This window comes from Galleria mellonella, unplaced genomic scaffold (assembly GCF_026898425.1).
Source record: "Galleria mellonella isolate WM207_F2 unplaced genomic scaffold, CSIRO_AGI_GalMel_v1 utg83, whole genome shotgun sequence".
Classification (NCBI taxonomy): Eukaryota; Metazoa; Arthropoda; class Insecta; order Lepidoptera; family Pyralidae; genus Galleria; species Galleria mellonella.
Genome location: NW_026442162.1, coordinates 3,073,890 through 3,099,754, shown reverse-complemented (window position 1 = coordinate 3,099,754; position 25,865 = coordinate 3,073,890). Strand labels below are relative to the sequence as shown.

At 32.6% G+C, this 25,865-nt stretch overlaps 1 protein-coding gene across 2 annotated transcripts in view; it reads right to left on the bottom strand.

Moving 5' to 3' along the window:
• Positions 1–1,925: 1,925 nt before the first annotated feature.
• The window catches only part of LOC113513417 (homeobox protein aristaless-like), an 83,710-nt gene continuing 59,770 nt past the window's right edge, over positions 1,926–25,865 (bottom strand). The window contains exons 1-5 of one of the 2 annotated variants that reach the window (XM_052901904.1): positions 20,749–20,854; positions 16,741–17,017; positions 13,761–13,806; positions 4,788–4,984; positions 1,926–3,519 (exon numbers count right to left, since the gene is read on the bottom strand). In XM_052901904.1, coding sequence (XP_052757864.1) covers positions 3,192–3,519; positions 4,788–4,984; positions 13,761–13,806; positions 16,741–17,017; positions 20,749–20,770 — 870 coding nt within the window. In that variant the 5' untranslated portion in view covers positions 20,771–20,854 and the 3' untranslated portion in view covers positions 1,926–3,191. Of the gene's footprint in view, positions 3,520–4,787; positions 4,985–13,760; positions 13,807–16,740; positions 17,018–20,748; positions 20,855–25,865 lie in introns of those variants that run through there. The other variant, XM_052901903.1, reaches the window with a different exon arrangement.

Here is a 25,865-nt window from a genome sequence, read left to right as displayed (position 1 = left end):
GTCATGGCTTTCTTTTTTTTTTCCCAATAAATCCGCCGGCTAACCATAATCGGTATAATCATTGGCGTATAATTGAATTTAAGATTAATAGCTGTTAGGAAATCACAAAACTCATCAGTACCTACCCACGCACCTTCCCACGAGTGTCTAACCTCTCTTTTACCTTATAATTGAATTTCTTATTGAATTACATTTTAATTAGCTTCGATTATGTAATTAATGAGTTCTTTGTATTGTTTCGCTTCTCATTGATAGATGGTTTCCGAACGCCGACTGCCAACGGTAAGCTGCCATATTTTTCAATCTATGACGTGTAATAACCGTTTGATTGATGGATTACGATTGTTGAAAGCCGAAATTGGATTACTTCTCTTTGGTTTCTTTAATAATACATTAACGTTTTCGTTTAGCAACTGCTTCTTATGTATATTGAAATATAATTGACAGAATATATGATACTTGAGTGTATTAGGAGTATATGAGTTATTAATCATGTTATCAAGAAGATTTTAATAGTAACAGCATAGATATAATTGCACTAATTTTTTATTTAATAAAATATATAGGTTTAAATAGTATATTAATTGATAACGAGGTTTGCATAATTATTAGTATAATAAGTTATGAAAGTGGATGAGTAAGAAATGAGTATAAGGACAAAGAAATTTGTCAGTCAATTCCTTTCGGAGAATCAATCTATTATAGAAGACTTTTTTTTATACCACGAAATTTTTTTTTTATACCACTGAGGTGGCAAATAAGCATACGGCCCACCTGATGGTAAGCGGTTACCGTAGCCTATGAACACCTGCAATACCAGAGGTATTACGCGTGTGTTGCCGACCTTGAAGAAACTTTTTTGGGTGGGCATTACTTCGAACAATTCCTCGGAACACGATACAATATACGGTTATATATTGCGCAAAAATAAACATTGGAAAATAAAGATGCACCAATTTAAGGAACACATTTGCCATATGCTATTCGTGGACCAGCCAGCTCCATCTTAGACCACATCATCGCTTTCAATCAGGTGAGATCGTGTTCAATCGCGGGACATTTCTATAGTAAAAAAAGTAAATTATGGAAAGTTTTATTTGTGTTTATATACATATGTATATTGTTTTCATAACCAGGATATAAATAGTAGCTTATGTTCTTTTATTCCACATAGTACGTGTGTACTAAATTTTATAATGATTAATTAAGTTACCAAACTCATTTTATAATAATAGTACTTACCATGTTACTGGCAATTGAAGTTTTTCAATCGACTTCGATAAAAAAAGGAACATCTCAATTCGGCTGTATTTTTTTTTATATTTGTTATCTCTTAATGTAGTTAGTTATGAACCGATTTGAAAATTTTTTTTATCTGAAAGAATATACTTATAAATTGGTTTTATAGAAATTTTATCAACATCGGTTTAGTGATTTAGTTTTTAAATCAACGCAACTAGTTTTGCCGCAATTGAAGACTTCTTTGTAGGACACAACCTACTAACATAATTTTATGTAACTTAGAATGACAAATAAGTAGATGGGCAACCTGATGGAAGGACCGTTGTCTATAAACATAAACAGTAACATAATTTGACAATTAGCTGACAACAAGTTCACCTGTTTTTGAGACTCGACGCTCTATCTATATAATCTAAGTGTGGGACTTAAGATAAAATTAAGTGACATGCAATTGTATGTATGGCATGATAGTATTGAGTACGCCCAAAGAAGTTTAAAAGCTTCCTCATACAATTAGCTCATTTGTTATACTGTGACGGTATAATCGTATGGTGTCGTATGGTGTAAATTATAAAATTAACTGACGTACTTTCAACTATTTTAATAGAATCTGCTTTGACACTGTTGAAAGTAGGCATTACTTGTATCATGATATTTAACTCAAGCTTGCAAATTAAAGACAGTTCAGTTTCAATATTTGTTTATTTCGTACTATATATACTTAAATTTTCATGTCATTTAACAAAAAGCTTAGAAATTGTTTGTGCAGTTCTCGAAATGTACGTAATTTATTTATAGTTTCTTCGAAATAATTATGATGATCACAAGTGGAATTTGATAAATTATTGACTCAAATTAACACTTATTAATAGTATTATATAAATGAAAATTTAGAATCAATATTGTGTTTTGAATTTTAATAACCAGGATAAGTTTGAACGCATATTATTTTATTTCATAATGCTCTCTTTGGTGCAACTTAAATACACATTTATTGGACGAATTATGTTTTATAACTACAACAAAATTAAGATAAACAATTAGATGAAATTAATTTTATATTTTTGAACAATTTACAAGTATTTATGTAAAGAGTAACACAAATAAGTAAATACGTATTGTTTAATATTCTCATAATTCTTGTCAAAATTATTGTTAATTATTCTCAGAATTGTTAAATTTATAATGAGTATTTATAATCACTTTGCAAAGAGATATTTTTATTTTTTCTCATTTTAACAGTAATAGAAGTAACAAAATATTTTAGACATTTTACAAATGATCTGTAATTTTATTGTCTACTATTCACATTTTCTATATAAACTTATATCTCTTGCATAATTATATACTTAGATATATATGTATGTATATCAGCAAAAGATTCGTGCTTAACGTAATAAAATTTTCATAGGAAAGGCACCTTCAAGGCACAGCATATTGCGTAGTACGGTTATTTTTATCACTTCTTAAATTAAAATTATAAAATAGTACGTCTTATAATTCTTAAAGCTAAAATAAATAACAATAAGGCCTATAAATTGGACGGATTGAAATATTTTTACTTACATTTACAGAGTCAGGATTGGTATAGAATTGTTATAATGTACACTATTACTTTAAGTACTTACCTAAGCCAAACAATTAGGCAAATAACTATGGATTACAAGTTTTGAAAGAAGTAGAAAATTGATATGATAAAAAACATAATACAATACTGAATTATTAGATATTGGTCATAAATTTATTAAAGATAAGAACATTTTTATTAGATAAATAAAAAGTAAAATTAACAAATCCTGTTAGATCCTGACATCCTCTACTGTTTCATATAAAATCTATTATTTACTATAATAGTTATCTTACAAGGCTTCTATAACTTGAGAGTTTTGCGATTTGTACCTGAAAAATAGGTACTGCATTTATTACACTGGAGTTCAACCGTACAAAACTCAACTAATCAAGTCACTATGGTGCCGTTGTCTCAATATTTCTAGCCTTAATTCGTGCTCTCTTGCGGCCATTCTGAGTGCAGCAATACTGGAACTTCGTCTTTCGACTTCTGGAACTGATGATTGAGCACTTGGGGGCGATTCGCTTCCTGGAGATATGGGGGGCGACACTGGGGGCGGGTCCGGAGATTGTCTTGGCGGTGCCGCGAGGCCGGCGAGGAGCGAGTGGAAAGGCGGTGGTGTAGAATATAGAGGTGCACTGAAGAGGGGCGGTCGAGGCAGGGGCGCCCCGAGGTACTGCGCCCCGAGGACTGGCGCGCCTGCGTACCTGCACAAACGATAGCGTTCAATTCGGTGTTTTTTTTTTTATACAACTTAGAATGGCAATCAAGCTGACGGCCCACCTGATGGAAAGTGCTAACTGTCGCCTATAGACATCAGCAGTACCATGGACATAATAGAGTATACTGTTTCGCCCATGATACCCTCCATGCGTTGCTATTCCTGAGGACTCAGGTGTTATTCCTTTGTACCCTGTAAACTCACGCCATATCCCACCTTTCAAACCGAAACACAGCCATGCAAACACAACTGCTTCACGGTTGAAACACGAATGAGACAGAGGTACCCAAGCAAACGACTATTGTACAAAGTCTCCCTCTAGTGTTGCTTGGCAGGCATCAATTAAGATGCAACACATTACAATTTGCATATAAGGCAAAATCGGAGAAGAACGTATGAAGTTGCAGGTGTCTACTAACATGATTCGCAATTTACTTTGCTAAAGCTACCTCCGCTCAATATTGTTTAAATAAATCAATATTATGATTTAATACTTAAGAGGTTACCGCTGTCTCAAGTGTTTTAATCATATGGTACAAGGTAGCGATAGACACATTAAAAATGAACATATTGATTGCCAACCTGTGTCAGGAGATAGCACTCGCTACTTGTGACATCCTGACGGTTGAAAAGGAATGGTAACTAACCTTTTTATTCCGTCATCCCACAGAAGATATATTAAACTAGATGTTGAGTAATATCTTACGTAATATTGTCTAGTAAATACATGGCTTAAAGTGATGACCTTTGTCTATGTTTGAAAGATTGTTTCATTAATAGAATAAATGACTATACTGTACTCAGTAATTATTTTAAATTGCTTGATGTAGACTTTAACATCGATTATTATATTATGATTGATATATTATTTACGTTTTATTTGTATATTAATTAGCTTTAAATCTTTTATGAACACCTATTATATTAATATTAATTTTCATTCTTTAGAAATTTGCTATAGGGACAGTATCAAAAGCAGAATTGAGGTTTTTATGCAAATATACTATTATGTTTTTATTTATTTTAAAACGTACATTACGGTGTAAATATAGAGATTCATTTCAATTGATATACGCGGCTTGCATCTTGCATTTACGCCAATTACAGATGCACACAACAAATTCTTAAGATATCGACTTCACATTAATAAAAATGCCACCAAAAAAAAAAAAAACAATAAAAAAATCTGTCTTCAGTTGTATTTTAGTAAATTTAAATAAAGTATTATATAGTACAATAGCTGATAAATTATACCTGAATGATGCTAAGGCGTTCGCATCAAAAGGCTTCCTAAATCCGAACCCGAGTTGCGAGAACGGATTGGGCATGGAGGCTACTACGGACGGCGGGGGAGCTCCGCCTCCCGCTCCCAGGTACGGGTTGTAGGGGTGAGCTTGAGGACCAACTTTTTCTTGTTTGCGCCACTTCGCGCGGCGGTTCTGGAACCATACCTGAAATATAAAAAAATACTTTTAATGACAAGACACAATATCATACTAGAGGGAAACTTCGTACAGCTGTCTGCATGTCTGTCTGAACATTTTTTTTATAATATAGAGGGTAAATTCAGAGATTCAGGTAGAGCATTCGGGTCATCTGATAAGTGACTACCGCCGCCCATGAGTATCCGAAACATCGATGGAATTGCAAGTCTTTTAAAAAAGAGAATGCTTTTTTCTATATGTCTCTTTCTGCTATTAAGCATCTATATACTTATATGACTGAGTTTCGGTTTGAAGGACGTAGTAAATCGACAGAGAAATTAGTATGATTTATTCAAGATCAGCAACAATGGCCAGTAATGGCGAGTGACACCCCTAATTTTGAGATTGTCCCTGTGGGCATATACAAAGTCTATGTTTTTATACATCCCTCACACTATTCTAAATCGTGATCTAGAGTTTCATAAGTACTATATTTTCTACTATGTCCGTGTGGTCCCGGCATAGAATAGGCTAACCTCCTATTCTTGTGGGTGACGTAAGAGGCGATTAAAGGAATTTAAATGTAGAGAGATGGACAGCAGCGGCCCTCTTAAAACATCTCTAAAAGCATAACTGCGGTTGCCAGCCCGCCTGCCAAGCGTGGCAACTCCTGGCCTCCTTATGGGGGAAGGCTTATGTTCACTAGTGAACATAAAAGGCCAAAATGAAGATATTTTCTTCTATACATTCAGAACTATAATCTCAGGTGCAGTAATTAGAAGTATTGTTAACATTAGTCTCGCTGTATCTTCTCGTTTACACCTTATAACTTAAATACAAAGAATCTTCTCTTAAATTACATTCTGAAATACTCGTAATATTAGATTGTAGTATTCCATCTTTTGAAACAATGTATTATGAATAAGTTTTATCACACAATCACTCATTAATAAACACATTTACTTTTTTATTGCCTCGTTAAAATATGCCAACTAAAAAGTTTATTGTAAAAGAGTACCCTTCAACTCGACACAGGATATTTTGCGAGCGATGAAAAACTATTCACAACTAAGGCTTATCGAAACTAAACAATCCGCCGTAGTAAAAGTTGATTTATGAACGGCCAATATCGCATGCAATATTTATAACATTAAATATTTATGACCGAATAAATAAGCTATACGAAACTGTGCATCATTATGTTAACTGGTATTTTTATGGCAATTTAAATTAATTCACTTATGATAAACGTCGCCGTGTAAAAAATTAAAGCGATTCTGTAAATGTCGATGCAGTTTTAGCGGATGCTGCGTGAAACAAGAAACGATGCTTGTGTTTATAGTTGAAATGTACAGTTCATTTTCAACTTTACGCGTTTGGCTTGTATCTTATTTTCGCGTGCGCATATGTTTTCTACTAAGTTTACAATGGCCATTTTTAATATGACTTCATACGAAGCTGTTGCTCGTGAATTTATATATGTTGTAATTGGAAACAAACATGCTGGCGGAATGTCGGGTACGGTCGGTGCAAAAAGGCACCGACTGCGACCCAGGTGCCGAGTTTAATAGCTTAACAGAGTAGCGCATTAAGGTAATGACCAGGTTGTTGGGGCTCGGAGCTATCGAATCGGTCGTGTGCTTTAAATAGCGCTTGACGGACTACCAGTCAGCGCCAATTGGTGTGTTGCAAAATTTTGAAAGGTAATAAGATTTACGATACTCTAAATTGAGGCTATTGTTCTGTACGGAACTATTAAAATTGAAATCAATTTAAATTAGTATTTCTTTAAATAAGTATTCAACCAAAAAATCCAAACATTTTGCTCAAAAGAACTATAGTCCAAGAGTTTAGAATAAGAATTGTACGGGTCCTGTACAATTTTTGTCATTCTTAAACTCGTCTGCTCAGGTACCCCTGTTCCATTCTTGTTTCTGCCGTGAAGCAATAGTTTTTGCATTGCTGTGTTTCGGTTTGAAGTTTGGAATATAGCAATGAGATTACATGGTACAGAGACATAACACCTTAGTTCTCAGGAATAGCTACGCATGAAGAATATCGTGGGCGACACAGTATACTCTGTTATGTCCATGTTACTGTTCGTGACTATAGGCGACAGTTATCACTTTCCATCGAGTAAGCTGTCAGCTTATCTTATTTTTACATATGGGGTCTGTTAAGAAGCCGTCAAGCTAGTTTGCTATTCTAAATTGGATAAAAATAATACTTTTTTGCATGATTAAGTTGTGCCTACATATGCGTTTTACCTCAACAAGCACATAATTTTAGTTGCAATAAATCAGTGAGCGGGCAGTATTCGGACGGTTTGTTTACTAAAACCCTTGCTCTAAGTGAGTAGTAGTCGATCATCTAACACTTGCATGGTGCATTCAACTGTTAAGTTAGTATATAAAGCTCTAGATCTTATATTTTGATATCATTATATGTATGTACATATGTCGTGTGTGCTCTATCTATGCTGGAATAGAATGGGCCGCCCCTTCCCGTCCTGTGGGTGCCATAAGAGGCGACTAAGAGAGGGTGAGGAATGGGCAGCAGCGTCCTTTTAAAAAATCTCCTAAAGTCTAATTGCGGTTACCAATCCGCCTGCCAAGCGTGTCAACTACTGGCAAAACTCCACTTATGGGGAAGGCTTATGTCCAGCAGTGGACAGTTAACGGTTGAAATAATAATAATAGTATGTAACCGTATATATATCTCAATATATTTGGTAGTCGCAGTTAGGCTTCGGAGATGTCCTCCCTTAGTCGCCTCTTACAACATGCACGAGAATGGCAGGGGTGGACTATTCTATGCTGGGACCATGTAGCTAAAATACATATATAAATAATCGTGTAGTGACTAAGAATATGGTAGTAAGTCATGTAGTAAGTAGAAAACGACGTATCATAAGAGTCTGTAAAAGATGTGAATGAATAAAGATGTTTAAATTCATTGAATACAAGTAATATAATGTGCCGTCACTTCTTTTATTATTAAAATTATGTATAAAGCTGCTAGAGAACGCACAATACAATTTATCTGATCGCCATGGTTATAGTAAATGTATTTTTTTTTTACTTGGTGCAACAAATTAAAGTTAATATAAAATTCCTTAAATACTAATAACAATTAAAAGTAATCCCCCAACGCACCACACCGAGGCAAAATTAAATTATGTTATAGTAAATTAAATTCCTCATTTAATTCCCAGCAGTGGGACGTTAATACTCGTAAGTTATAATTATGACGTTTGTAATTTTCCATGCAAAACTGATATCTCAATATTGCACGGTTATATCTACTTAAATATCTTGTTTATTAATACATAATAAAGGGGGGAAGGGATTGTTAGTAATGGGGACTTTAATCCCCATTACTATCAATATACCCTATCAGGTCGACCTCCACGCGGTTCCCCCTGGAAACTATCGTGACCAATTTACCATTGAATTGGTCACAATAGGCTAACTGACTTTTCATCCTCACCTATCACCGCTCACTGGTACCCCGCTAGTGTATACCGATAGCGCAGCCGGAGTAACCATGCCATTTTCACGCATAAAAAAAATAGATAATAAATATATTAATAAAATTTAAAAAAAGAAACCATTAATAACAATAAAAAAAAAATGTAATTGTGTAAATTCGTAAGAGCGCGTGTTTCCATTTCTAACATGGTGTATAGTCAACATTAACATATTGCATGAACAAAACCATTTGTATTCATTCTTTAGTGTTTAATAAATAACTCAACAATTAATTTATGGTTTCTTTATTTAATTATATTTTTATCATACAATTTGGAATGGCTAACACGAATGGACGTCTCAATTAATGAAAAATCAAATTCAAATTATCTTTATTTAAATAGACTTGTTTACAAGCACTTTTAAGTTTTTAACCAGACGGAGACTTTGTACAACAGTCGATTGCTTTGGTGCCTCTGTCCGATTCGTGTTTCAACCGTGAAGCAGTTGTATTGTATGGCTGTGTTTCGGTTTGAAGGGTGGGATATGGCATGAATTTACAGGGTACAGAGGAACAACACCTGAGTCCTCAGGAATGGCAACGCATGGGGGGTATCATGGGCGAAACAGTATACTCTGTTATGTCCATGATACTGCTCATGTCTATAGGCGACGGTTACCACTTTCCATCAGGTGGGTCGTCAGCTTGTTTGGCATTCTAAGTTGTATAAAAAAAGTCTTCATTTTTTTATGAATGCATTTTTATGAATGTAGTAAAGTCGATTAAAGTTATGGAAAATACTACGGATACCGCAGAATACGTTGTGACATGGCATCCATTACTTTCCTCGAGGACTATGTATGACAATAATATAACTTCAATATTTAGGGTCCCGTATCTTCAAAGGAAAAAATGGAACCTTTATAGGATCACTTTAACGTCTGTCTGTCAAGACCCTTTTTCTTTGGAACGCGTGGAGGTATCAAGTAAAAATTAATATCATATACTCAGGTCTGCAATCTCTAAAAACAGTAAAAAAATTAATCTTCTAAATTCGAAAGATATGGCCATTTATATTGCATATTCTGACATTAGTAAAGGGAATCAAAACCTATAAGTAATTTCCCGTTGACCTAGAATCATGAAATTTGGTAACAAGCAATGTCACGTAGCACAAGTGAAGGAAAAAATTCGAAAACGGTAAATTTGCAGTTTTTTCACAAAAAACTTTAAACTTGATGAATTTGTACGGAACCCTCGTTGTGCGAGTTCAACTTGCTCTTACCCGGCTTTTTTCCGGTAGTAAAGTGAAGTAGCCATGCAAATACAGTTGCTTGGTAGCAGAAATCCGAGTAGAATAGTGATGCCCACCTACGACTTTTTAGTCTCAGGTTTACATTGTAACTAAGGAACTGGTTCATTCAGTCTTGCTTGATTTTGATATGATGATACAAGACTGAAGTTTTAGATAATTATTTCTTGATTAACTAGTGGTGTACCTATTAATGTAATCAGTACAGGTTTAGATAGCAAGTTTGTTTCAATAGAATTTAATGAAGAGGTAATCAAGTTTTGTTGAAATTGTTATAGAAAACTCTGTCTAAATGAAGCGAGGGACAAATCGAAACGTATGTATAGTCAATTATTACAGTTTTGATTTGTATCTACTACTATTGGATTTCAGCAGACTGTCTTATGGTCGGGTACAATTATTTACCAGAGGGAGACTTTGTACAAAAGTCGATTGCTTGGGTACCTCTGTCCCACTCGTGTTTCAACCGTGAAGCAGTTGTGTTTCGGTTTGAAGGGTGGGATATTTCGTGAATTTACAGGGTACAGAGGAATAACACCTGAGTCCTCAGGAATGGCAACGCATGGGGGGTATCATGGGCGAAACAGTATACTCTGTTATGTCCATGGTACTGCTCATGTCTATAGGCGACGGTTACCACTTTCCATCATGTGGGTCGTCAGCTTGTATGCCATTCTAAGTTGTATAAAAAAAAAGATATCATACAACTACGGTTTATAATTGCATTTGACATAAAACTCGCGCGGATTGTCGACCGCCGCTATATAAGCGGAGGCTTGCAAGTGGAATGTTTCCGCGTAAAACTTTGTAATTTTTATAAAACAACAATTATGTACAAGCACCGTATACGTCTCATATATTTCTTTCTTTGTATCATGTTATTAATTTTATATACTTTTTTTTAACATAACAGTTGTTATTTATAGTTTATAATGATATATAATATTAATTTTTCAGAACGAATTTGATAGATTTTTGTGTTTTTTTGCTAAGTTACCTACAGTAATTTTTTGAAGGCTTAATGCCTTAAGATTTTCTGTCTGTCAATCTATTAAAAACATAATGCAAACTAGTCCGAATTTTTTTCTATACAACTTAGAATGGCAACAAGCTAACGGCCCACCTGATGGAAATTGATAACCGTCGCCTATAGACATGAGCAATACCATGGACATAACAGAGTATACTGTTTCGCCCATGATACTCCCCATGCGTTGCCATTCCTGAGGACTCAGGTGTTATTCCTCTGTATCCTGTAAATTCACGCCATATTCCACCCTTCAAACCGAAACACAGCTATGCAAACCAAACTGCTTCACGGTTGAAACACGAATATTTGAGAAATTTAAACGTTTCTTTTTATAGCAACTTATTTCTTAACAATGACAATGGAGGTATACGTAAAGTGTTAAAAAAATAATATTACTGCGTTAATACCTTAATAATTTGTATTATTTTGTTTATATCTATGTTGTTAACTTAGACTTAATTTAGATTTAACTTAGACCAGCAGTTTTGCCTGCAGGTATTGTATATTTGTTCCATTACACAACCTTAATACTTTGTTATAGCAGGAGGTAGGTAGGTACTATGAATTTGTGTGATAGCGAATGATCGAGCTTTGGCGCTTTGTTGCTATGTAAGATGTGAAATTATCTTTATTATATGGATATGGCATTATATTTTTTGTAGTATCTTTTAAATAAATTATAAGGTTTTTCTAATAACCTTACAATAAAAAAAAATACATACTGTTTGTAGTATAGGTACATTAATACTTATATGTGGAATTAATAAGTAAATATTTTTATCCTTTTATATCATTCAATTTTATTTTTAAGTCAGGGTCTATAATACTATAATCTTGCTATCTTTATGTAGAATTGCAAGTACAATGTAATCTACACGTTTACACTAATATATAATATTTAGGAGGAAAGATTTGGTTATTTTTTCGTTTGTTTATAATAAATAAAGTTTATAATAATAAATAAATAATGGGTAAACATAAAAACTACTTAATTGATTTTAAAAATTCTTTCACCTATAAGAAGCTTAAATAATATTTTCGAAAATTCTCTCTACCTATGTAAAACTGGGCCCAATCGTTAGTTTTATAAATAAAATTAGTAATGCTATTAACAAAAAAAATTATAGCACCAGATTAAAAACGCATTAAACGTTTCTTAATATTTTTTTTAACTGTGGTTTTTGTAGGAGTTACTTATTCACTATATATAACAATGGAATTTGTTCCACAAAACAGAAAAAAAAACATCGACTTCAATCGTGGCAAAACCAGCTATTTTAATCCAAAAACCAAACTACTGAACTGGTTTTGATAAAATTTATATTAAAAATATATCCTTTCAGATAAAAAAATCGGATTATAAATGACGGAGTTATGGTAGAAAAACACAAACAGCCGAATTGAAAGACTCCTATTTTGAAGTCGGTTAAAGTACAAGTGCCTTATTTTATGGAAAGTGTTATAATATGCTCATTATGGACGATACATAACAGGTAAGTAAGTATGACTGTATTTTTTTTTCGTCTAGCCCTGAGAAGCGAGGTGCTGTATCAATGATCAGCGATTGTATGAGTAGTTAATTTACCATTTAAAATATATACATATCAAATAATTACTCGGAATTGTTTCAATTTATATTGCTTCACAGCTGTCTAAGTACTTGTATATTCGTTCTCGAAAGTGTTGCGTTATTAATTACTTGAAGTGAGTTGAAATTAAATACTAAAATGTTAACAAGTAACAATTACGTGTGGCATTGGTAAATACGTATTTTTATTTTTACAATTGCCTAAGTGGATAGCTTCGCTTGCAATTCCGATAAGAATAATACTGGTACTGAAAAACCCGCAATTAAGATAACGATAATAATTAATATCTATAAATTAATTACCTGCATTGGAATTTAATTAAAAAAGAAGTCATCGGCCATGTAACTGTATGGATATTTATGTCTATATTAATGTTTCATAATTAACAAATGCCTTCTCCATTATTATTCAGGGATTAATGTTACGTCCAGCTTATTATAGTAATTGTGTACAGTTGTTTCATCGCCTCATTCGATTCGGTGGGTTTTGATTAAAGGCTGTCATGGCGGGTCCTTTGAAATTAGCGATCATATAGTGTATATTTTAGTTTGCAATTATAGGCTTTGTTTATATTCTGTGGCAATTTTATTGCAACTTTGTTATTGTAAATTTTATCAATTGTATTTTCACAAATTAATCTATTTAATAAAATAATCAGAGGGCCTACCGTGAAATACTTTTCGATATTTCGTGGCCGAACGACACACAAAAAATTACATAATACATACTATTTAAAAATGTAAGTATATCGATACTTTCGACTTTTACGATAGGATTTATGACGAACAAAATGTAAAGCGCCATTTACTGGGCCGATTTAGGTATGAACGAAAACATGAAATTGAGTCCAAAAATTCGGAATTTCATTTTATGGCAGATCTCTTGTATATACGTTTTGTTATGTTATGTTATTATTTATTACTAATATTTGTAATCGTCGTCTATAGACATAAACAGAATCATGGATATAACAGAGTTTATTACTTACTTGCAATAAGATAGAGTTCATATCTAGGGTATTGTGAAAAGTTCTGACATTTTCGATCGTAAATTACAAGTACTGTTGTAAATGTCAAAATTGGACTTATGATATTTGTGTAAAATAGATAAACGATATGGATTTATATTTTGAATGGTTACATTTAATGGATTAATTACTTATATATTGATAAATTAATACTTAACATTAGAAATATTATTATTCAGATAATTTTTTTTTTATTTATTTTATTTTCTCCACAAATTTTACAGAAAAATACAGTTACATGAAAAAAATACAACTATATACGTATGCATAATTACAATGATCTGTAAAACTTGTGGGAGACTGGACTCTAAACTAGATCAGAGATCTGTATCTCAGGAATCCAGGCAAAGATAATAATCTTAACGATACATTACCTGTATTCTAGCTTCTGTTAATCCGATCTTCATAGCAAGCTCTTCCCTGGAACAAAGAATAAGTGTTATTTATTTACATATATTATATAATAATTATCTTGTTAAGTTATTGTTTTCTTATTAACATTTATATAACATGATATTAGCATGACAAGGCCTTATACAAATTTGTTTCAATTAATATACAATAATAAACGTTAGAGAGGAACTTCTGGCAAACTCCGTTTGATTCGGGGGAAAGGGATTGTTAGTAATGGAGACTGAGAATCCCATTGCTGGCAATATACCCAACCAGGTCGATCTCCTCGCGGTTCTCCCTGGAAACTATCATGGTAAATTCCTGATGAATTCATCATGATGGGCTAACTGGCCTGTTTTCATTCTCATCTATCACCCTTCACTGGTGCTCCGCTTTTTGCGATGCGATTAGATAGGAAAAAATTATGTTTAAATCGTTAATTGTTAGATATATATATATATATATATATATATATATATATATATATATATATATATATATATATATATATATATATATGTTTCCCTTTTAAAGTAAAATAAAATATTGATATGTGGTCCCTTTATTTTCTTATGGGTGTCGTAAGAGACGATTAAAGGAACTAAATGTCCGAGAGATGGGCACCAGCGTCCCTTTGAAACATCGCCAAAATTTAACTGCGGTTGCCAAACGGCTTGCCAAGCGTGGCAACTACTGGCAAAATCCCTCTATTTATGTTACTGTTACAGTAACATAAATAGAACAATTAATTTATATAATCGTTACATTTATTTATCCACTAATAACTTAAAAATTGTAATTCACTATTTATTTTATTATTTATGTATATGATAAAAAGAAAATATATATGTAAAAATATAAATTAGGCAAATATTACTTTTTAGTATTAATGAATTTTTTTTACACTAATATTTAGAACAATATACATAACATTGCGTCGTCATCTGACGTTATGTGCGATTATCGATCAAAATTAAACGATTTATGTGTAATTTAATTAAAAAAATATATGCAAATTATAAAATAATCCTATTATCATACTTATTTGTAAGAATTAAGTTGTTATCTTAATGAAACCTATTTAATATAATTAGTGACCGGGATTAGTGATATGTACACTGCATTAATGTTTGTAAGAAATACATCTATATTAATATTACAGATATAAAAGTAACTCTGTCTATTTGTTTGTTCTCTTTTAACGCCTGAACTATTGGATTAATTTTGATGTGTTTTAGTATAATGATAGATTGGACCTTGAAGAAACATGTAGGTTTCTTTTACTACTTTTTGTTACGAAAATAAATTTGAAGGGGACAAAATAGCGAATTAAATTTTGTATGGAGAATTAATAATTTCTCAAAGGATATAAAGTTCAAGAATAAACATATGCAGAAGAAGTAACGGGCATTAGCTAGTAAAAAATTAAATTATTTGATTTTTTAATTATGATATCATTCCAAATACTAGGTACATGTATACCAAATTTATAATGAGTGGTCGAGCAGTTAACACGCCAGAGGTAACAAACAAACTTCAAAGAAATAAACAAATTCACTTTCCCATTTACAATAGTCGCAATGATGTAGGTACTACGTTCGATTTGATTAGATATACGACCCATTAATCCTATCTCCACTTAGCAAGTACAAATATCAACAAGCTCCGTCACAGATTAGCGAAGATGCAGAGTCTAAAAATACATTTGTGCCTACACGCTTCATTTCGGCCCTTATCAATTTACGCCCTAACAAGTTTATGCTCTTTATTGCCGTTATCGTGTTATTACCAGCTCATTTTCGTAATACACGATAACTAATGTATTTTAAAACACTCACGATTATGTGTGGACATTTCTTGGAGATCGAATTAAATTGTTATCAATGTTTTTGGCTAATGTTTAAGTGATTAGTGTTCAGTAAAAGCACTCTCTGTTTCTGGTAACTACTCTCGATTTACTACCAAACTGGGTACTGCTAGACGGCGAAAGTACTGCGGTTTTTTGTTACTTTTTAATTTTTTAAATCACTGTTTCCTACCGTTTTGTCTGAATGAATCAGTAGGTATATAAAATATACTTTACACGTATACTAAATTTAATCGAAATTAATTCAGTAGATATTGCGTGAAAGAGTATAAAACATTCCCCCATGCATCCCCATAAACGTTCTAGTTCATAATATTAGTTTCTAATAAAATTTATTACTTGGAACACTAATTCGACAAAGTATTATAAACATATAACTAAAAATACATAGTTAGTATTGCTCTTCTTGATTATTAGTAAACTGCTACTGCACCCATGAATTCTTGCAACACCAGAGGCACTAGGTTACGCGTTGTTGCCCTTATGACTCGAAGATCTTGAGTCACAGTCAATTGGTAACCAGTAATTTCACTACCATATCGCGCCCTTCAAATCTGTAATATTGTTACACAACTACCAATAAGCTAAAACTATACCTTAAATTTAAAATAGGTGTAAATTTTGTTGAAAAATATTTTCTTCGTTTGTCCGCATTTTTTTAGTGATTACTTTACGTGATTACGTCGATTTTGGCAATTGTTTTTGCAATCGACAGAGTTTGTTTTTTCCCGCGTTGATCCCACATTATATCCATATATTACTCTGTGAAACATAAAGCTAGTTGCGAAGCGACATCTACTTGGACATTTTGTAACTAACTCAATAAATGAGGTTTCCATTTCGGATGCTTTTTTGTGCTTGTTACCTTAGAACTCCGTCATTTACATATAAATACATTTGGGAAATTATACTTTTATTTGAAAGGCTATACTTTTAGTTTGGTTTAAGTTCGTTAAAATCGATTTAGTAGTTTGATTTTTAATAGTTTCATGGTTGTTAATATTCTTTGTTCAGTTTTGCCACGTTCGAAGTCTGCGTTTTTTATTTGTGGAGTAAAATGTTCTTGTTTATCATAGAACTTATATAACATTTACCTGGTAAATACATCTGGGTAATGTGTCCTCGAAAACGCTTTCTCCAATTCCTCAAGCTGAAAACTAGTGAACGTTGTTCTATATCGTCTTTGTTTTCTTTTAGGTGCAAACTCGTCAGCATCATCGCTGTCTGCTGACCCTGGTGGAGGTCTTTCCGAAGCCGGGGACTGGTCTGCTCTCGTTAACTCAGGTGTTGTTCTGGGCGAGTCGTCTTTCGGAGGCTCCGAGATACCCATGCTGGAGTACTTCTGGTATGGTTGCTCGTGCGTGAAGAAGTCTGGAAGAGGAATTTTTGGTTAGAACTTTGCTTTAATTTTATTTTGCATTGAACACATTAAAAAGATTTAATATATAATGGCGGACTTATCCCATAGAGGGATCTCTTACAGGCAACCTTAACTATATCTTATTTTTAAAAGTTTCAGAAATACACATTATATTTTAATGTAAGAACACCCGGATTAATTTATGTGTATTTCAGTTGATAATGCTGGACTAGGTTCTGAAGCAAACAGTCAGGCGCCACTCATGACTAAGGGTCCCGGATGATGATGAAATAGAATGTTCATGCAAATGTAGAACAGCCTCTACTTTTTTAATAGATAATAGTGAAATGGTAACCCCACCTGCATTATCGATATACGCTAGCGGAGCACCAGTGAGATAATAGGTGAGGATGAAAATGAAAACAGCCCAGTTTTTGGTCCATCGCGAGGATTTCATCAAAGTTTTTTTATACCACTGAGGTGGCAAACAAGGATACGGCCCATCTGGTAAGCGTTTATCGTAGCCCAACAATTATAAAGATGTTGGTTTTCAGGCGAATTGTTAGCAATAGCCTACAGTTTACTAAGAGTCCCTTCTCACCAGCCCCTTACTATGTTGCAGCTAGTAGGAGCAGATGGCTCAAGATTATTATTATGACAGTCCATAGAGGTGGTCTGTGTTCAACAGTGAATAATTAACAACTGAAATGATGATGTACGATAATGACTGGTTATTCTATCAACAATTATGTTGTATAGAGGAAAAATATCACGTATACCTTATACAAAATGGGTATTCACCGGTAGCTTAGTAGCAAGAAACGTAATTGTGTATAATTGATGAAATCAATTTGTTCGTTAATCATTAATTGGCCCCTGGAGTCGGGAGTGGCGTGACTTCGCTGAATAATCTAACATGATGAATACAGTGTTTGATTGAATTAAATTAGATCATTTGTGTTGAGTTGTTTATTTTACTAAATTGTTAGTTTGCGGAATTCAATATATATTACTGGTTGTTTCATTACAATCATTTTGTTTAATTCCGCTACCATTAGCATGTGTGTGATTGCTAATGCTCGACGATTGACTATTATTACTATAACCAGAAGTTTTACAACTTTAACATGAGTCGCAGTGCGTAGACGAAATGATGGTCGGAGATTAATGGCTAATATATAATTAAAATTGGTAATAAAAAAAAATATGTGATTGTTGACTAAAATAATGGTAGGAGAATTAAACAAAATAATTATATTCAAATAACTAGAGATAAGTAAGTGTTTATTACTTATCACATCACTGTGAAATCTTTTCTTTGTCGTGTTTAGTTTTTTGTATAAAATCTTAAATAAAATACTTCTGTATTCTTTTATATTATTTGATATGTTTATAAAAGATAAGGATAATAAAGATTTCAACTTCAATTAATATCATTGTAATTTGATTAAAATTACTTATAACTCCATTATCTTTAATTACAACTAGGTACTTCATCGATGTGATAATACAGGTAGATTCCCAGTACAAATATATTAGATTAGATATTATCTAGGTATATAGTTTTGTCAACAACATTAATTCAAATGAGTACTGATGTACCTTCTTCTGTATTTCTTCTGGATGTACTGGGTTCTTGGTTTGGTTGCCAGATATGTTTCATTTTATATTAGATTTTTAGCTTTGTATGTGTTAAATTTAATTTCAATTATATTTATTAGTGTCATCCAAAAGATGAAGATTTACAATATGTTTGTACTTTTTTCCTTTTTGTGTCCAATCTCACTTAAGTTTGGTCGATTTCTAAATGTACACTATTTACTATAACTTAAATTTTACTTTGACATTTTTGAATACTTTAATACATATTTTTTTTAGTTTAAAGTGCAACTGTCATATGGAATTGTGAATCTTGAGTTTATTATATATCATTATTTATATATAATAAACTTAATATATAATATAGTAGACTCATGTCTACTATATTAAAAATATATGTTTTGCTGGAGTTTTAATACTGGCTGGTGACGTTGAGGTTTTTTAGAACAATGTATTATTTTTATGTTTGTTCTATGTCATTTTTTTATAAGACATGTCTTGTATTTTTTTCACTAAACTTATTATTTTATATCTCAAATACATATATGTTTTATTACTGCATCCTGCTATTTACAACATGTTTTCCCTTCGCACTTTAATTACTTAGAATGTGCAAACATTTAACATTAGACTTATGATGTCATGATCTCCACACATCAATATTGAATATTGAATCAATACTTCACTATTTGACAAATTTTTTTTTCAATTTAAATCTGGAACAATTTAAAGTGCAGCTGTCGTATGGAATTGTGAATCTTGAGTTTTTAGTACATCATTGAGTTTACTATATTAAAAATATATTTTTCCTCCTTGCACTTTAATTACTCAGAATGTGCAAACATCGAACAAAACATCACACTTAAGATGTCGTGATCTCCAACTATTAATATTGAATCGACCTTACTATTCTTATAAGCAGTCTTCATTTAACGGATTAATGTCATTAAGTTAATTACGCCCTAATTATGGTATTATGTTGGTAATTGATCTCGGTTCACAAGAATTAGTCTGATGCTGTGATGACTGCATTTATATTAAACTAGCTATATCTACTAGCTTTGCCTGTATTAATTAAAATAAAAAAAGGTATCTTCTGTGCTAAGGTTATGACTTTAACGCTAGAATTCTATCACATAGCTGTTGTGAATATGGAACATCCATATTCAAGACACAGATCTGGTTATTTTATAATATGGTCCACTTATGATTGTGTCTCTATAAGAGGAATTTTCCAAAGAGTGGAAATTCGTAACTCTTTTTCTCTAAATTAGTTACTGTTGCCACTATATCACTGTTTTTATCATTGTGGCTTGTAAGCATTGGAGTCATACAAAATCTAAAGTCAAATTACTTTATGTGTGTTTAGCTGAGTGAATGTATTTGTTGGTGTATGTATGGATGTGCATGTGTGTCTATATATAAACTGTTACTGACAATACCTAAAATTTGTGCATTTGTTTAAATGTTTAACTTTTTGTTTATTCTACAGTACAGTTGATCAACAAGTTTTTCTTCCAATACTTGTAAATACCTAAAAAGCTAATTGCTTCTATAAAAAGGCTACATAAGAAGTTATTATCGAATTATAATAAACTAGTTTAACTCATGTTAGAGTCTCAATTGTTGTGTATTTTGTAATTATTTCCTCTAGTCTATATTTAAAACGATTAACAAATAGTTTTTTTTTATACAACTTAGAATGGGAAACAAGCTGACGGCCCACCTGATGGAAAGTGGTAACCGTCACCTATAGACACGAGCAGTACCATGGACATAACAGGGTATACTGTTTCGCCCATGATACCCCCCATGCGTTGCCATTCCTGAGGACTCAGGTGATATTCCTCTGTATCCTGTAAATTCACGCCATATCCCACCCTTCAAACCGAAACACAGCTATGTAAACACAACTGCTTTACGGTAGAAACTCGAATGGGACAGAGGTACCCAAGCAATCGACTTTTGTACAAAGTCTCCCTCTGGTAAAAAAATAGTTTCATTTGTAAAAAACCTTGCAAGCATTAGCTTCTATAAAATCGCTGTAAAAGTGTATGCGTTCGTTCTATAAAAGATACTATTATGTTCGCTGAATTAAGTAATACTAGTTATTAAGAAATTACAATGAAGCAATTAAACTCACGTGTAAGAATTTCCATTGTCATGAATTTCTTAAATATTTTCCCTTTTTAATTCCATCCAGACGCGACACTGTCTCGGACGGCGGCCCGAACGCGAATGAGCAATTTCGACTTACCTACACTAATTACTGATATCGAAATGAATCTTGATAATGCAATTTCCTTCGATTTGTATCAAAAAATTGGATTAGCTCCATTTGTATGATGTAAATTTTAATAATATAGTGCTATTATAATTGTGAATGAATATGTATTCAGTTTGGAATATTATGTGTACACCGAACCTATCATCTTTACCATAATAACCATTAACGTCACACCATTAAGCATGTGAAAAGTATTGTATTGTATTGTAAAATCTTTAATGTACACAATTTATATTGGATAAAGGGATCTCTTACAGTCATCCTTTGAGAATTTGAAAGAAAACTGAAGAATGTAAAAATTGTACAGCTAAAGATAAATTAAATACCTAATAGGTGGTAAATATATATATATATATATATATATATATATATATATATATACATACATACATACATATATATATATATATTCATATATATATACATATATATATATATATTATCAAGTTATTGGGAAGTGAATTCCAGAGACGTATTCTGTTTTATTACCAATAGTTTGGTATAGTTTAATATTATATTTTATAGACTAATATTATAATTGCCATGTGGTCCCGGTATAGAATGGGTCACCCCTTACTGTTTGGTGGGTGACGTAAGAAGCGGCTAAAGGAACTTGATGGTCGAGAGATAGGCAGAATGGTTCTCTTAAAACTTGCTATTCAAAACCTTTCTTCTCCGTCGATTGGCGGTTCTTAAAACATTATCAAAAGCTTAACTGCGGTTGCCAACCCGTCTGCCAAGCATGGCGACTACTGGCAAAACCCTCCAATGGTAAATTTTTCAATACTAATGTTTAAATAGATTTCGTAACTATTTATAGACACAACATCTATTCTTTTTTATTTAATTTCATATCAAACTTGTATCAATCCTAACAGAAATAATTGAATTGTGGTATCGTTTGATCTTTACCGTTTATTATTGATAAAGATTGGTTTACTAGATTAGTAATACGGATCCTTGAATGGATTGTGTGACGGACAATGAGTGCTTTCAGTTACTATGTAGGTACAGTTAATTCGATCATAAATTTATCTGATATCACTATTGTAATATAATAATCAATTTTGTTAGTATTTTCTATTTGTTCATGATGACAATCATTTTAAATTATAATCGTTTAAACAATATGATGAGATATAAAACTTTTTAGTAACTGAATATATATTTTTTTATACTACTTAGAATGGCAAACAAGCTGATGGCCCACCTGATGGAAAGTGGTAACCGTCGCTTATAGACATGAGCAGTACCATGGACATAACAGAGTATACTGTTTCACCCATGATACTCCCCATGCGTTGTCATTCCTGAGGACTCGGGTGTTATTCCTCTGTACCTAGTAAATTCACGCCATATCCCACCCTTCAAACCGAAACACAGCCATGCAAACACAACTGCTTCACGGTTGAAACACGAATGGGAACACGAACATGAGTTACTTACTTACAAATCATTACATACTTTGACACATTGTGTTCTTTTACTTTATTACCAAACATACTTAGCTTTGAGTATTTTTTTGCTTGACCAATTTTAGTATGTTGCTTATGTAAGTATGTAGTGCCTATTTAGGGTGGAACAAGCCGATATTTTCACATATTCTTTTGGGGGGAAAGGGATTATTAGTAATGGGGTTTGATAGCCCCATTGCTAGCAATATGCCCTATTAGGTCGACCTCCACGTGGTTCCCCCTGGAAATCATTGTGAACAATTCTTGTTGAATTCGTCACGATGGGCTAACTGACCTACTTCATCCTCACCTATCATCCTTCACTGGTGCCCCGCCGGTGTATACCGATAGCACGGGTGGGGTTACCATTCTATTATCACCCATTAAAAAAAATAACTGTCTTTTGTCATTCATTCTTTTTCAATAATCAAATTAACACAAGAACATCTTACCAATTTCTGATACTACAGCGTAGTGCATCGTTCAGTCCATTCTTTCATCTCTCTATTTACTCTTTTTTGTTCTCTATTTAATAATAATAATCAGTTGACTTCTAATCACTAATAATGACATTAATTACTTCATAATAAGTACTTACGTAAAATGCGATAAAAATAATAAATATAATAGCTTTGATAAACTAATATGTAGGTACAATGGTATTTATCAAGAAAAACAAAATCAGGGATATTTTTTTTTGATTAATTAATATTAATTCATACAAATATTGACTAGAAGCGTGCCCTAGATAATTAAGCATTATCTAAGAGGATACCAAGAATTATTTATCGTGAATTTATAATTAAATTAAAATACCCCGATTACATCTAATCTTACAAGTAATTTGAAGATTATAAAATAATACGTGATTATTGTGTAGAACATAATTTTGCTACTGAATAATGGCTTGTTCACACTGACGCGGGATTGTTTATATAGTGACAAATAGATTATAGTTGACCACACGATGTCTGCGTCCTATTTAGAAATGTTTCAATAGAATTGCATTGAAGTATAAACAAATTTTACTACTACCACTACTATTTACTATTCACACTACTACCAGAAGGGAGACTTTGTACAAAAGTCGATTGCTTGAGTACCTCTGTCCCATTCGTGTTTCAACCGTGAAGCAGCTGTGTTTGCATGGCTGTGTTTCGGTTTGAAGGGTGGGATATGGCGTGAATTTACTGAGTACAGAGGAATAACACCTGAGTCCTCAGGAATGGCAACGCATGTAGGGGTATCATGGGCGAAACAGTATACTCTGTTATGTCCATGGTACCGCTCATGTCTATAGGCGACTGTTACCACTTTCCATCAGGTGGGCCGTCAGCTTGTTTGCCATTCTAAGTTGTATAAAAAAAGATATTTCAACACATTTTGATATGACATATGAATAAACTATATCATCATTAAATCAGCCGTTATTTGTCCACTGCTGAACATAGGCATCCCCTATAGACAGGCATAAGAAACGTGGCCATTCCTTATGGCAGTTTACCATTGGGGGATTTTGCACGTAATTGTCACGCTTGGCATGTGGATTAGCAATCACAGTTTAGTTTTTGGTGATGTTTTAAGAGGGATATCTCTCGACTATTAAATTCCCCTAGTTACCTCTTATGATACCCATGGGAAAGGAAGGGGTGACTCATTGCATGTAGGAACCACACGGCAAAAAAGAGATGTGCCTAGAAGTTGACCTGACAGGGTATATCGCTAGCAGTGGAGGTTAGTATTCCTAGTTAGTACTAGAAATACTAAGAATTCCTATCTTCCCCACTTCCGCATTATATATTAGGTCATTGGCACACGGCATTACTTATCAATGGCGTGAGGATAGAGATCTATATACTCGTATTTGTCATGAGATATTAAAATTCCAAGGATACAATTCATTCGTTTCTATGAAAAAGATCGTTATTAATGGAGATTCTACATAAACCTCTTATACACGGATGAGTGATTAATTAAATAGTGATAAATGAAAACACGTAATACAATATGCCGAAACATTCATTGGAATTACGTTATAACGTTAAATTCATAGCATCCACTGACAGCAAAAAGGCAGTTGTATTTTCATTCAATTAAATTTAGAATCAACAATACATACGTGTATGAAATGTATTTTGTATAATATGTACAACTAACTAAAATAAAACTGTATGACTAAAAACCAGTAAAACTAATCTATGGGACAAACCTGTAAGTATATCCTTTTAGATAAAATATCGGTTCATAACTGTCAAAGTTATGAAGTACCAAACATAAAAAAAATACAACCTTAAATACAAGCGAATTAGGAGCCTCATTGTTTTTAAAGTTGGTTGAAAAGGAATAAAAATAATAACTTTGGCTACTGTTTAAACAAATGTATGTTTTTAAATATATATGTTTTGTAATTGGAAGAATACTTCATTCAACTACATTCTACATTTAAAAAACAAATATGTGAATTTTGTCTACTGTTTAGATACATTTCGAAAATGGCGAAAATAAAAGCATGTTTTGTTTATTTCTCTGCTGCTAAACTTATGTATACCTATTAGTCGTTTTAAGTACTGTATTTTATGAAGTAATTACATACAATTATACATAATTATGTTTCCATTTTATTCCGCATATATTATTTTATTAAAGTAACTGCTAGAACTCGCGGACTGTATTAATTTTTTTTTTAATATAAGATGAGTTTGCGCTTACCTTACCTGATGATAAATGATAATAAGTTCAAGAATAGAGCGTGTTTACTTAGAAGATACTTATTCACCATCAACTTGAAGAGAAGCAGGCAGTGTATTTCATTCTATTGCATTTCTCATTAGAAACGAAGAGACGAATCGCTATATAAGTATATTTTTGTCTCGATAAACTAATAATTAAATTAATTTTGTTTAATATTCCTAATCATTCTCGTCATATTCTCAATTTTTTAAAACGCTGTATAGTAAGTAACTGCGACCAAAAAATTATTATACTCCTTTAGCATACTTATAACCGAACACTTTAATACAGTTCGGATTCATTTAGATGTCGCTACATCTAACGACATAGTTGTTTAGTGAGTTGGGTTCTCACATTCTTATATTATCGAATGGTCTCCCTACTAAAAAAGAAATAACCTACTAAAAAGGAAAAACGACAGGAATACCAGTTTCTTGGACGTTAGCACATTAGCAACTCCTCAGGGTATGTTAGTGCATTTACATATTAATCCATTTTACATAGATATGTAATTAGTGACGTCGATCTGATGGCTTGGTGATAATGAACTCCTTGTAATAGCTTAAATAGCTAAAGATACAACATTAATACTAATGGTGTTAAAATATTCATAGATTTTTAATAAATAATTGTATAAACAGGGTGTATTTGTCTATAGTTTAAATAAAATGGGAAGAAATTCTTTTGAATTTTTACACCAGAGGGAGACTTTGTACATAAGTTGATTGCTTGGGTACCTCTGTCCCATTCGTGTTTCAACCGTGAAGCAGTTGTGTTTGCATGGCTGTG